The sequence below is a fragment of the Abramis brama genome (genome assembly GCF_963993115.1).
Source record: "Abramis brama genome assembly, chromosome: 5".
Lineage (NCBI taxonomy): Eukaryota > Metazoa > Chordata > Actinopteri > Cypriniformes > Leuciscidae > Abramis > Abramis brama.
In genome coordinates, this window is record NC_139967.1 from 16,482,261 (window position 1) to 16,497,866 (window position 15,606).

Genomic DNA, 15,606 nt, shown 5'->3' on the forward strand with positions numbered 1-15,606 from the left:
TGCTCCCCAAGGCTGTATTTGATATAAAAAAAGAAATACAGTAAAAAAAATCATGGTTTCACTTTATTTTGATGGTCCCTTTAACACGTTCTGTTGACTATAAGTAACGCTGCACCTACATGTATACTAACTCTCATTAGAGTGTTAGTTAAGTATTAATAGACTGGTAGGGTTAGGATTAGATTAAGTTGACATGTAGTTGCAAAATTACTTATAGTCAGTAGAGTGTCTGTTGGAGGACCATCACAATAAAGTGTTTGCAGATATTAAGCAGACAGTCTACTTATACTCCAATGAAAGTTAGTTGACATATAGTTGCAAAATTACTTTTAGTCAACAGCATGTTCAAAAGGGACCATCAAAATAAAGTGTTACCAAAATCATATTCTGAAATATTATTATAAATAAGCGTTTTCTATTTTAGAATGTAATTTATTCCTGTGACGTTAAAGCTGAATTTTTAGCATCTTTACTCCAGTCTTCAGTGATTTGGTGCTCAATTCATTTATTATTGTCACAGTTGAAAATTTCTTTCCAAAAACAAAATCTTACTGACCCCAAACGATTGAACAGCAGTGTACATATTTAGCTTCAGAACACAAACATTATTTAAGCTATTTAAACAATAATTTGTTTATGTGGCTTGAAAAGAAGATGATGAACAGATTAAAACTGTAACTGAGCTAAAGGTATTATTAAGAATTTGATCAATTGGCTGAAAATATGCTGATGTAATGCATGTAACCCTGCCAGTGTGGTCAAGAATTGGATTATTAAAACACTTTTAATTAAGTTTATGAAGTCTCTAGAAATCTCATAAGTTCATTGCAGAGTGCGGTTAATGCACAGAGCAGCTGTTCACCTTCCTTAAACGGCAACCCTGTTGTGTGCTCTGCAGTGGATGGAGTCTGGGAGGAGTGGAGCGAGTGGACGATGTGTAGCGCGCAGTGTGAGAGGCAGCGATGGAGGGAGTGCAACGCTCCCCCGCCCCGTCACAGAGGCAAGATGTGTGAGGGAGAAGGTCAAGGCACGGAGAACTGCACAGGGGGTCTGTGTACGCAGAGTAAGTATGTGCTGATTCCTCAATGTGTCATAAACACTGTCATTTCATCAATCATCATCATATGTTGGTCATGCTATTGCTCACTTAGATCTTGACACTTATCACAAAGCTGAAGTGTGTGAATTGTGATGTTTTAGGAAGTGTGATAATTGTCTGCTAAAAATGGATGAAAGTGACGACATCATCCCTCTCAATATCTCCCTCATAGCTATTATGATGAGAACGCTCTCTGATTTCTCCTTCTTAATGAAGGATGGAAACATCATGCAGCCTAAGTGATCCAAAACCATCTGCCAGTAGTTTCCCATGGCAATGATGCCAAGCAACAGTATCCACAGCTGATGTTGGCATAGCCTGCAGTTGGACATCGACCCATGATGTGAATCAGAGAGTGAATTTGTTATAAGTAATGCCTGCTGTAACAGATCCTAAAAGATAATTACAGATCACATTGTTCGACATGGATCTAATAAACTTGGGTATGACTTGGGTATGTAGACTGTATGATGATGAATTCTATTGAATCGTAGTCTACGACGCAAGTTAGAATAGATTAATAAAATGTCATCAGCATGCGCTAGTGGCAAACAAATAGAGCGAGATGAATCACACCAGCAATTGTGGTTTTATGTGCGCAAAAGAGGAGAATAAGGATGCGGTCATTGTTAGGGAAAAGAGGCCAACTTGTCATGCCAATTTTGCAAATGGAGCTTGAGGTAAGTGGTTTTAGGTTTTAGCGCCATTTCACGTTTATCAGTACGCCATTTCATGTTGCATTTTTATTGGCTAGTCAGTAGACATAGGTCATAGCTGCAAGCAAACTGTGAGATGATCATAATAAATTTCTGACACTGGCTATCTTTGGTCACAAGACCGTGACAACAACCATCCTTGAACCTCTCTGAATGTACGAAGAGAAATCCCACTATTGGTCATCTTTCGTCTGGGACAGCCCAAAATTGGGCATTACAGGGATGGACTGTAATTCTCTCTCCCTCTTTCTTTCCCTTTATTTCTTTCTTTTTGTTGTTCTGTCTCTTTTTCCCAGCAGATGGGAAGCTGATGCATGATGTCAATCCTCAGAGTGAGTTCTCCTCCATGTGAATTCTTAAGTAAACTTTGGTTTGAATCATTTTATCTTAAATTTCCTTTTTTGAAATTAGAATTTGTGTGAAAGCTTTTTTTTTTTTACTCCCTCCTTAATTAAGATAAGCTCAATCCTCTCAAATGTGTGTTCACTTCTACGCTTGGTTACCCTGTATCATTATGCTGACAACAGGTGTCATTCGCAACAAAGTGGAAAAAAAGATGCAGAAGATTAATTGGCAAGAATACAGTCTCTAAAATTTTAATTTTAGTATGGAAATTACAAACCAATTAAAGCACCCACAGCAAATAACCTTGAGAAATAAGAGTTTATGTATGGCAAAAAGGGTTGTTAGAGAATATGAAATCAAATAATACATTTATAATAGAAAAGTCAAGTAAAAATAAAAATAAAAAGGTTTATTCATAAAATAATTGGGGGGGGGGGGGGGGACTGGCAGTGGAACAATAAAATAAATGTGGTAAGTTTTGTATTATTATTATTATTATTATTATTTTAGATATTCAGAATATTTAAAACAAGTATTTTTACCCTACAACAATTTTCTTCTCAGCTGAATTTATCCGGAAAACAAGTCAAAGTCACTGATTAAGGGATCCTAAATATTTTGTAGGTGTTCTTATCAACTTGTCCATATTATACATTTTGCAGAATTTCAAAGTGCTAGACAATGTATTGTGTCCTTTCAGATTAGAGAGCGTGAGTGATTGGATGTGGCGTTTGAACGTGCTATATTTAGAGGAAGCAATGAGGTGTAATCATTGAATATTAACTCACCTCGTCAAGCATTATGTCTTCATTTCTCCTGTGTATTATTTTAACCATATTGAGGCACTTTGCACAACATCATTTTAAATATGTATTAGTACCAGGTGCTTCTGCATTGTTACAATGCTATGGCTCTGAGACTCTTCCGTGTGCATTGATGTGTGAGCTGGGTTATAAGGCTTCTAATTAAATCTATTAAATCTGTTGCATGATGGACTTGCAATTAATTCACCTTTGCCCTTGGACAGAAACTTGTTTCCAGCTTGAAGCGTGTAATCCTGTTCAACTTTATGTAGTGTGTCAGGATATTTGAAATGCAGTGCTGTAGTTTTAAAAACATATTCTTCCTCTCACGGCATGATTAATGTCCTCTGTGTCCTTTGTGATCTGGCGAGTTCGGTCCGCCCAACCCTCCTGCTGCAGAGGTCACTTGGGCCAGTGCTATAGATGCCAGCTGAACAGATGTATCATTGCGTGGGGTGTTGGCACACCACCCTGCCAGTTATTAAAGTAGTAAGAGCCCTGGAATTCACACCTCCCAAACTGCGCTCACGTGCCAAGCATATCTTTATACACTGCTAAACATGTGCATATTGCACCTGTTCCATTTGCACAGGTGTCTGAAAGATTTGCAAGCCTAACCACAATGACCAGGCGTGACGGCTTTAAATGTTTCCGTCACCAAAATGTATTTTTTTTCCGGTGGCGTGAAAACATTTCACTTGCAAAAATCTACAAAACTATTACACAAACTATATCTTATTTAAACATTTCATCATATCACAATAAAATAATCACAGAAATAATAAACATTTAATTCTTTTTTAGTTATTTTATTTTATGGCATTGTGAAACATTTTACTTGCACAAATCTACAAAACTATTAAATGAACCATTTCTTATTTTAATATTTCATAACACCATATAATAGTTGTAGAAAAAATAATTATGAAATATTATAAAATATTACTTAACATTAAACTTGTAAATGAAAACGAGGCAACTGTGTATGCTACAGGGGTATAAACACATATATCAGATGAAACAACAAAATATTCCAAAACAGCTGGTAAACCAGTGGGAATGGCTATAACCAGCCAACTCCTTCACAAATAAAACAGTAACTTCTAATGCAAAATAATAATAATAATAATTAAATAAAATATTTAAAATAAATAAATAAATAAAAGAGATAAAAAAGAAAAATAAATATAATAATAACGATGATGACACTACAAGAAAGTAAAAAAAAACAACAAAAAATTATGTCCAAGTAACTTTGTACCCTTAAGTGTATAAATCCAAATCTAAAGTAATTTTATATTTATATTATTATTATTAAATATTTTAGATTTTATATTAAAGATTTTTTTTATATTTAATAATCATAATTTATGTAAGGTAGCTCACATGTGTTGCACAGATATTTATTTAAATTGTTCAAGAACTTCCTGATCAAATGTGTGCTATTTGGTATATTTTCATATTTTCAATTATTTCCACAATAAATAATAGTTTTCCCATGGAGCCTAAATATGTGTTGTGTGTGTTTCTGGCTGTATCCCAGGCATGGAGAACTCTATTGATGTTGCGCTGTACTCTGGTCTGGCTGCGGGGGTGATCGCTGTGGTCGTCCTCATCGTGGCTATCACCCTCTACAGGAAGAGTCAGAGCGAGTACGGAGTGGATGTCATTGACTCATCTGCTCTTGCTGGGGGCTTCCAGTCCTTCAACTTCAAAACCACCAGACAGGGTAAGAGTTCATTGTAGATAAAGTGCTTCGGTTAAATTAATTGATTTATTGTGATTCTGAAGTTCATGCGCCGCTAGTCACAGTAATGGGCTAAACCATAATGAATATTTAATAATTCCAAAATAGAGAAATGCTTGTTAAAGCATACAGACACACAATCCATGAGATACAGCACTGTGAATACTTTCCGAATGCACTGTATATGCTCATATGCTTTTATTTCACAGTAAAACACTAAGATGTTTTTTACTCACAAAAACCGCTTCCCCTGACTAAACACATTCTTACCCAAAAAAAGTCATGCTACGCTAACTTAAATTCTGCCTTTTTGTCAGCTGTGCCGATAACTTCTGTAGATAAGACCACGTCTACGGTCGTTTGAACTACATTTGGTTCCGCTACACGCGTCCATATTACCACCGCTGACGCTTCTGGGTCAGGGAAAGTGATAGCCATCGCCCCACAGGGTAATCAATCCTGGCTGCTTGTGACAGCACAGTGAAAGCCCGCGACTAGCAGCTTGTGTTTATTGTGCTCAAGGCCTGAGATGGCAACACCCTCCTTTTCCATGCAACAGGAAAGAGGGGGATCAAGGCTCAGCTGAGCCGCATCTGTCAGGTCATCAATCCTATTTAAAAAGGCCAACTTTCTCTCAGCCTCCCGCTGTGCCCTGTTCCAACAACCAATCCGGGTCCCATCAGCGCTCACAGGAACGACCAAACCCCATGCAATAGAAAAGAGAACATGTTGGATGTTCATTTAAGGATGTGGGATGTAGAATGAGAAATTATAAGCTTCACTAAACAGTTATTCACTAAACATTTTAAACATTTATCCAATTTTAAACATTAATCCAAATTGTAGCGCATTTGATTTCATTTTGATTTTGTATTTATTCATTAAAAATAATTTAATTTATTATTATTTTATTACAAAATAATTTCTCATTATTCATTATTCACTCAGTATGCATTGTCTCACTACATGATATCTGTTGCAGTTTTCTCAGTGTGTGTAATTATAATAAAGCTTCTGAAGTATTCCACTCTCTAAATCACAGGTAACAGTATGATACTCCAGACCTTTGCCCGTCTGTCTGCTCTTGAAATCTCAGCCACTGAGTCATTTTAATCACGACTCTAATTCCAGATCTTTCTCTGCAAGGTGCCCACTACATGCCTGTTTCATTAACTCCTATCATCCTGCTTTCTCGTCCTTTCATTTCACTGCCATTTTAAAGATTTTCTGCCCCACAGTGATCATATCCTCCTTCTGAAGAGATATAGGGGGGGGGGGAACGATTTGTTGTGGGTGAGAATTTAAGAATTTGAACCATTTAATATGTTGTAATCTCTGTATATGTCTGGTAAATCTGGTTCAGTTCTCTTCTATAGGAGCGGTCAAAGAGAATAATTCACCCCAAAAATAAAATTGACCATCATTTACTCACCCTCATGTCATTCCAAACCTGCATTAATTACTTTCTTCAGTGAAACACAAAATAAGATAATTTGAGAAATGTCACTGGGGTCCAAAATTATTTTGGACAAGACCCAATGACTTTCATTGTATGGACATAAACAGTGGAAATATTCTTCAAAATATTTTCTACAGAAGAACGACTGTCATAAAGGTTTGGAGCAACATGAGGGAAAGTAAATGATGAGACAATTCATTTTCAGGTGAATAAACCCGTTAAAAGGTAATGAATAAGTTTTCATAATCCCAAATGTGAGTATGCAGCAGCATATTTCCTAAATTTCAGCAGTTTCCCACCATTATTTGTCCCATCCTGACACCTTGGAACTTTGCAGGACCAGTCAAATTTATAATACAAACCTCTTGTCACTCTATAACAAGCCTTGGCCTGCCCAAGCATGGCGACTAGAAATATCCCAAATGCCTGACACCGATCAGCCCATACTGGGGTAATTAACGATTTTCCTAAAAATAAAGATCCATTAGCCTCCTGCCTCTCACCCCTCACTGTGCAGCAGCTGGCCAGCAAGGACTAAGTGACTCAAATGTTAGAGCTACTTTGGCATCGGGATGAATCGTGGGGGTTCTGTGATGGTGTGTGTCTGCCTCGGACTGGAAAAGGTGAGAGAGCAACAGCGAGAGATGAAGACCCCCTTCCAAGAGCTGTTCTGAGCCCAAGCTGGGAGGCGACAGATTTAAAAACTTGGAAAAACAAAAAGGTCACTTAGGCATACTTCATATATCTTTGTCTCCATTTAGTTGCTCTCTCACTTAATGAATTAATTTTATGCGAAAGCGCAAATCCCTAATGATGCCACTGGCGAACCAATGCTAACTGTGGTAATGGGTGATGACAAGCCATTTAAGGATGTGACTGTTAACATCAATCAATGCATGAAAGCAACTGTTGTCATGAAAAACTACTCTGACTAGTAGTCAAATAACATGGAAGCAATTAAGCTGAATGCTAGCAAAAGGGTCTGCACTGTATCTTTGATGATAAAGGTCTAAAAACACAAGTACATAAGCTATTCAGGTCAGTTTGCATAATCTAAAATTATGCAAAGTTGTGTGCTCTAAAGTAGTTCAGAAACACACAGCACAACTGTGTAACTATACTTTTTTAATTAAAGGTGCTGTATGTAATTTTCTTTGACTGTGCTAAAGCATAAAAATGCCCTTTGTTTGCAGATATTTAGGAAACTAAGTTACTAAGTTGCTAAGTTTACATACTTGTTTCTCTCAAAAACAATGCTACAGCCTCTACTTTGAAATGTGCGTTCCATGTCGGAATGTCTGTTTTTGTTTTGGTCTGTGTAATCCTGCCCACTGCCAATTTACCCATTAGTATTTCGACACCCCGGGTTGCCAGTTGTTGGAAAACACAGCGTATTGCTGCCATGCAAGCCAGAAAACGAACTGGGTCATAAAATGGACTGTAACATTTTAGAAAAGTATGGAATTAAAAATCTATACTCTTAATATACTAACACCTATTCAGAACCACATTTTAGGAGGATTGAAGGATAGATTTTGAAGGGCCAAGAATTAAACTAACCTAACTAAATAATTGAGTTGGTGCCAGAGCATTTACTTCTCTCACATACTTAAAATTGTCCTTTTCACTTTTTGTATTTTTCAAGATACATTTTTTTCCCTTTTTCCAGCACTCTTAGAATGAATATTTTAGCCAAAACAGTAAATTCAATATTTAATCCTTTTCTGTTGCACGCCTTGATTTTTAAGCCATGGTCTGCTGCACTGGAGTTGGCATGTCAGGACCCCATCTAACCGTATTCTTTTCTTTTTACCTGTATCAACAAAACTCCCAAAATATCAAAGACTGCCTTTTCATCTCCCCAGGCAATCCACTTCTGCTGAATTCCTCCATGCAGCCCGATTTAACTGTCGGCCAGACGTACAGCGGTCCAATCTGCTTTCAGGACTCCATAGACAAAGAGCTCTTTGACCCCCTGCCAGACAAGGTCAAAGTTCAGAGCTCCTTTATGGTTTCACTAGGTGTGGCGGACCGGGCCGAGTACCATGTGAAAACCCACCTGGAGACCCTCCCTGCTAACCTTCACCCAAACTACAGCACAGTAGAAGGAAAGAAGACGACCCTGATTGCTGCTAATGGACTTCACACACCCGGGAAGACTTGGTTGAAAACAAGCGCAGTGTTTGGGCATCTGGGTGGCCGATTGGTCATTCCAAATGCAGGTGAGTGAAAGTATGTGTTTTTGTGTTTTATTTTTATGATGACCAAGATAGGAGGTAATCTTAAGGTACAGGAAAGCTACAGTCATTCATATTCTTTTAGAAATTGGTTTTGGAGAGTTCACCCAATATGAAAATACTGTCATTTACTCACACTAATTCCCTTCCAAGCCCACAAAACAATGGCTTTGGTAACTATGAACAGCATGTGAAATATTTGTTTTCTCTAATCATTGTTTTGCATCTAATAAGTGCCCCACAAGCAAATGTTCTCTTTGGCTAATGCTTGTTAGAAGAAAGACGTAAAATCACAATTATTGTTATTTTTACTTGTATGTGTGCATGAGGGAAGTGAGGGAAAAAAAAGTCTGATTACATAAAAACAACTATTGTTATTCAAGTGCACATGTACTTTTATTAGGTTAACTGTAATAAATAGACGAGGAAGATGATTACAAAGTTTTTGTATTTTAAAAATGCAGTTCAGCTGCTGAGAGAATTTTGAACTTTCACAAGGTTGTAATCAAATTTACATATTTTAATTTGTAAATATAAGGACATGGTATAATTTTTGATATAAAAAGTTATTTAGTTTATTAATGAATTTGATATTGACATTAATTGAATGTAATATAGGAATAAATGTGTATTGTGTAGCTGCACATAAATGGTATCTCAGTGTTGATGTTTACGGTGTTGGTTTTCTAGGAGTGAGCTTACTGGTACCTCACGGGGCGATTGCTGATGACACCTCTTGGGAAATGTACATGCTCATAAATCAGGGGGAGTCTAGGTAAGACTGTAGACTGGCATATCTGTATCACTTTCATATTTTTTTGTGTAAGTATTAGCGTTCATTCTTAACAAATGCCAATTTCTGTTGTTCAAGAAGCTTTTAACAAGGCCCAGCATTATACAATAAACAGAAATGTTCAAACTATAGACCTATTTCAATTTATATAATCCACTCATGCCAAATAAGAGACTTAGATAAAAAATAAATAAAATAAAAAGATTAGCAAAATAGTTTAGGGCTATGTTCATTAGAGTTTCTGAATACTTTGTTGAAAAACACATTCTTTTAATTCATTTAGGCAATTTGAAGAAATATTTGTGCGTTTGATTTCAGCTTCCATGTATTTACTATTGACTTTCAAGGACATGTCGTAATACAGTTGTAGGATGTTTTTTTTTTTTCTTTTTTTTTTTCTGTAGGAAAGACAAAAATCACTCTGCTACTTATACACTGATGGAAAAAGTGCAGTTAGAATAGCTAAATATGTGGGAGAGAACTGCTAAAATGTGACTGTTGTTAATGCATTGTGTATCATTAAATCAGCATTAAGTCTAGTTTATGCAGTGGTTTATTGGGGTTTATTTACAGTACTGTTCTAAATGGTTACATTCTTGAAGTCAGATGCTACAGTTTTAAATGGTAACACATTAGATGAATGGATAAACATTTGGTAAATGAACATTTCAGATACATTGACATACACACATTGCAGATGGCGTTATATATTTGTGCTTTTTGGTACTGGGATGGCGTCTGTATTATAGGAAGAAATACCATTACTTGGAACAAATTAATACAGGATGAAAATATCAGAGTTGGCTTATCGTCAAGACTCTCTTACCTTAAAGTGAGATCTGATTATGAATATTAGAGATGTAGTCTGACTTCACACTGGAGCGTGTCATGCCTTAAAAGCTCTGTCAAACAAGCAGGATTCTGACTTCATGAGTTATTGAACTCTTTTCGGTGAAAAGCTGAAGTCTGATTATGACTTGATTTTCTTTTATCATGTCAAACGTGAAGTTCACAGAAGTGAATCTTTTTTATCCTGATCATTGAGTGATCATTTTATGAGAGATGTTTTGGCATATATAGGTTATGGTCTATGCCCCCATCTGGCTGTTTCCTGATAAAACTTACTTGAGAGTTTCTGAAGGTCTTACATTTTGACACGTTGTGTATTATGTATTCTCAGCATGTAAAGGTAATGAGCCTGCGTGAGTCTTGATGTGTCTCTGGAGACAATATGTCTGTTGCACTCTGACAAAACCTGAAGGAGATCTAACACAACTGCCAACTGTTATTGCTCTGACTGAATACATCTTCATAACGGCACAGGATGATGGAGGAAACAGTTACTACTAAGGAGTGTCAAATGAGGACATTATGAGTCATTGTTCACCACATCTGTGGCAGATCACTGATTTAGACTGAAGCTTCAAGGTGCACTCTGTAAGTTTATCCACACTAAAAAATAGTTTTACTTATAAATAAATAAATGAATAGCATTTTTCACAAATTATGTAAAATGATGTACTCATGAGGTGATTGCTCCATCATATTATGGAATGGGTTGTGACTTCTCAAGATCACTTTCCAGGTGTGCAAAACTCCCAAAACGTACCTTTTCATACAATTCACTGCAATTTCCAGTTGAAATTAGCCCTAGAGGCAATAAAATGGCAACAACCCATATTCCTTTTTACACAAATAATGATTACGGCCAGGGGCAGATTATCGATTAATAAAGACTCCTTTCTACACGATTCCTTGCACAATATAGAGCATTAATCGTTTAACGCCTCTCACCCGACTTTTCTTTTCCGAACTGCAATATCCGAACTAACCCTTCCGAAGCAATATAACTGGGTGCTTATTCACAAATATTCTTGCTTTGAAATCTTTGTTTTTGAAATCATGCCTGACAGTCATGGTCACCATTTACTTTCATTGTATGGAAAAGAGCAGTTTGGACATACTGATATAAAATAACTCCTTTTGTGTTCCACAGAAGGAAGGTCATTCAAGTTTTAAAAGACATGAGGATGAGTAAGGGATTATGGACTTTTCATTTTTGTGGAACTACTCCTTTAAATGAAGTTACTGATCAATTTGCCACACTGAAGTTAAGTCACAGTCAGATGCTTAAATGAAAGAATGAATACATAATAGAAGCATTAAGTTTGCCTATCGCCTCCTACAGTGTCCGTTAATGCTCCGGTACTCTGCTGCTCGACCCCCTAGCAGTGACTCATCAGTCTTTTTGAATAATGCTTCTCAATACAGACCTAGGAGCTTGCAGGATAAGACCCTTGATGAGGAGGAGGAGAGTTGTAAAAAACATGACAAGACACTTAAGGTACAAGAGTGAAGACTCATTTAGAAGTGCAGTTCCTTATGCAACCCAGGTAACCTGCCTCTATCCTTGACTCGCATGAAACATGCAAACTAGTGTTGTGTTGCAGTGAAGAACTGTTTACGTAGAGAAATTCGGTTTTCTGTGATGTGAATACCAGAGAGGTATAATGAAATGTAGCTTTTAAGTACTTTCCTGACATTACTTTGCAGTTTTATCTGTTTTAATCCGTTGAACAAGAAGGATATTATTTGAAAAATGTAAAGACAATAAACCTTTCAATTAAGTAGTTATTTTCTTGCTTGTTGTTTAAATACACACTAGTAAAGAAAAGTTAATTGAAGGATGATGTTTTCACTTTTAATGCCAATGTCAAACAGATACACCCAAGGCATTTCAAACATTCATAATGCATTGTTCTTCATACAGCCTCTTTTAGTTAAACCTGAATGTGGTTTAAATCGCATTGAAGTTCCTACACACCTGACATGCCTGAATAGTAATTAGATGTAAATAGAAGAACACTTGGAGAGAGTTTGGAAGAGGACGGCCTGATTGGCTGTAAAGAGTGGTTTAGTCCTTATTCCCTCTTCAGCAAAGCTGAATTAATATAGATTCAGATAAACTGAAAAAGCTTCTGGCGTCCTTTGGGCATACTGTAAAAGTCCTTAAAGCAAGTTCTGTTGATGTGGTGCTCCTCGACTTTCAAAGTTTGTTGTGAATTTTATATTCCAATGTGGTTAGTTGAAAAGATAGAACAAAACTTTGGATATACATGGCACTTTGGTGTCCCATTACTTAGTATTAAAAGCACAAATCCCAATGTATTTTATTAGATACATTTGACAAACTATTATTTAACAGAATTATTTATTTATATGATCTAACACAATTTTGGCTAAATTTACAACTATTCACAGGCCTGCCTGGAGGGTTTTTTTCCCCACAATTTTGTCTATTACATTTTGATGACTTGATCATTTTTATTGATAGACAATAACAAAAATAAATAGTGCCACATATTTTATAGATATATATTCATATGCAGTGAAAATATGCAGTGTTGTCAACCGGAAGGTTTTTCCTTCCTTTCTTTTTTACCTCTAAATTTGCATGAAAGGCCAAAGCCTTCATTAACTCTTTCTCATTAATGGGTTTTCTGTTATGGTTTACCACCACAAGGAAAATATGGAAGGTAGCGATAATGGCCTGAAGATCATAAGCAATGACTAATGAATATGCAGGAGCTGGTAAAACGACTCCGGTACCCTCAGAGAATCAGTAGCTTCCCCTAAATCAAGGTTCTGAGTCGTGTTTTTAATGATTCTGTAGACTGCCGACGTGACAGCTTTTATCATTACGGTATCTATGCAGGATAATTGAGGGTTGTGATGTAGATTTCATTGTGTTTTTTCTTTTCTTTTTCTGATCACTTTATTTGATTTAGCTAAATGTGTTCACTATTTTGATTATTGACCAAAGGGGTCTAGTGTAGCTCAAGAAGTTGAGTGTAGCTCTAGCCAAGGTCATGGACTGATTTCCAAGAATTGCATGCACTGATCAAATGTACAGTATACCTGTATAGGGGATTTTACAGATATGATGAATGAAGACCAGGAGTCAGAGATGCAGTAAATTGAAGAACATTTTACTGAAGTTTAGTTTGCAGTTTCATCAGCAGAAGCCAGCTTCAGCACTCAGCAAGGAGTTTGTAGTCCGCCCTGCCGTTCATTCTCAAAACAACAGCAATTATACTCTACACAGGTCACTAAGCTACGTCATCAAGTCAGTTTGAATGATTCTGATTGGTTAAGACACAAATAAACGTAGAAAATTTTCCACAAACGGCTGTTCGTCAGAAGAATATCTCCATAGATTATCTGGATGCCAGATGGTTATTTCACCTCTCCTGCGTGCCAGTTGTTCACATCACGAACGTCAGGTCCCGTAACAAAAGAGTACACACACACACACATTGGATTTGGTTGAGCTCTAGCTCTGACCAGGAAACTTTCAAAGCATCTTTACAGAAAATTGCATGTTTCTACATTACAATGTAGAGTAATCTGTTATCACGGGTGACTGTATCAAATTAATGTCCATATGTCAAAAATGTACAGTTCTAAGATGGTACAAATCATGCAGTTAGCTAATCTCATGTATTCATTTAGGCAGAAACAATGATCTCATTAAAGCAATTATTACAAGTTGTGATCATAATGGTTACAGTGTATAGAAAATTATTACAAGTTTTGAATAAACAAAGCTCAAGAAACATTTCATATTATTATCAGTGTTGCGCTGCTCCATATTTTTTCAGGATTCTTTGATTATTAGAAAGTTTAAAAGAACAGCATTTATTTGAAATAGAAATCTTTTGTAACAATATAAATGTACAGTGTTTACTGTCACCTTTGATCAACCTAATGCATCCTTGCTGACTAAAAGTATTATCATTTTTATTATTATTTTCAAACCATAATCTTAAATTGAGCCCAAACTGTTTACTTACTTATTTTGAAATAATGAGGGGTGTTTCTCTTGAAACTGTCAGTGATATGTGTTATCTTGTTTTGCTAGTGCCCAATCAGAGGAAAGGTGTGAGATTCTGTTAGGGCCAGAGATCACATATGGACCTCCGGGGCTGAACCTGTCCTATCCTGTTGCCATGACGATAGCTCATTGTGCTGAAGTCAGCGCTGAAAACTGGAACATTAAACTCAAGAGACAAACCAAGGACAACAAGTGGGAGGTAGGAACAAAGACATGACTTCTGTGTTTTTCACTGCAAATGCATTTCAAATTCCTTTTAGTGTGACTCATAAGAATGTTACATTTGAAAACATTGTCAATTATTATCATTGGGCCAGTATAGTACAATGCACTGGAAACCTTTGGCAACATACCATTTGAAAATGATTTAACACTTTTGTAGCACCAGTCCCTGACGATTAAACATTTTTGAATCCATTTAAATATATTTCTAAATCCTTGTGCTACAGTTAACCTGCAAACTGTGCCATGAACCAATTGTAAGTAAATGCATTTGAACCACATCCTTGTGGCAGCCTTCGGAGCTGTGAGCGTTTTAAAAATGTGTTGATTAGGCGATCCTGCGCTCTCGACAAGAGATCCAGGGACAGCAGCTCCTCAGAGGAGGCTACGGCAGTGAAGTGCTCAAGGAAAAAACAATTACAGCCTGTAATAGCTGGGAAGACACAGTTCATGGCAGTCAAACAGCGGGAGCATCAGGGCAAGCCGTCCCATCAGTCCCAGGATATATCGATCTGGTTGTACTAGAGGACCACCTGAAAAAGGAGCTGACACGAGGCAATCAGGACAGGAGTCATGGACGGAACCTCCTTCCTGACCCTACTACAATCACTAACATTTGTCCTATTCCCATGTTTACTCTGGCATCAGCCTCTGAAAACCTAACACTGTTAGATCTGAAAGTTGATGTATCAATGAAATTTTACTGTAGCGGCACAGAGTTTGTTTATTGTAAGCTGCTAGCGTTATTGAAGACGATTAGATAATAACCTTCCTTTTGTGTCTGACCACTAGCGCGAGTCATTATTACGATGAATTTCAGATTGTTCCAATGCACGGTACTTATCCTTGAGATTGCTACCAGCAGTCTTCACGGAAACTCATTTGCTGTCAAGAGTTTTTCCCTCGCTTTTAACAGTTTTATTTGAGCCAGTGACAGCTCCAGTGTTGGTGATGGCTGAAGTAATTACATAAAAACTGCCGGCTAAATCACCGACTAGTCAGAAAAAGACTGCAGTAGTACAAATTTCACATCTACTTTTTTTTTTATCAGTTTACAAAGGGTGGGTTCCCCAAGGAGTTCATTTTGTTTGGTATTTACGTTGCTTTGAAGAGCTGCAGTCACATAAATAAATGGTTGTCTGTCAGAAATTTGAAAAGAGCATGTATTGTATAAATGTCTGTGCTTGACATGATGTTAGCCTAACCTTGTCAAAGAAATGCGCATGCTGTGCGCGAGAAGTGACCTCGCAGATTTGTGAGTGATTCTATGTCAGTGTGGCTGAGTGAATTT

At 36.9% G+C, this 15,606-nt stretch overlaps 1 protein-coding gene across 4 annotated transcripts in view; it reads left to right on the plus strand.

Moving 5' to 3' along the window:
- The window catches only part of unc5db (unc-5 netrin receptor Db), a 182,668-nt gene that overhangs the window by 157,429 nt on the left and 9,633 nt on the right, over positions 1-15,606 (plus strand). For 3 of the 4 annotated variants that reach the window (XM_084115268.1, XM_084115270.1, XM_084115271.1), the window contains 6 exons: positions 899-1,063; positions 2,112-2,147; positions 4,507-4,692; positions 8,035-8,391; positions 9,097-9,181; positions 14,121-14,292. In XM_084115268.1, the coding sequence (XP_083971394.1) occupies positions 899-1,063; positions 2,112-2,147; positions 4,507-4,692; positions 8,035-8,391; positions 9,097-9,181; positions 14,121-14,292 (1,001 nt within the window). The remainder of the gene's footprint in view (positions 1-898; positions 1,064-2,111; positions 2,148-4,506; positions 4,693-8,034; positions 8,392-9,096; positions 9,182-14,120; positions 14,293-15,606) is intronic. The other variant, XM_084115269.1, reaches the window with a different exon arrangement.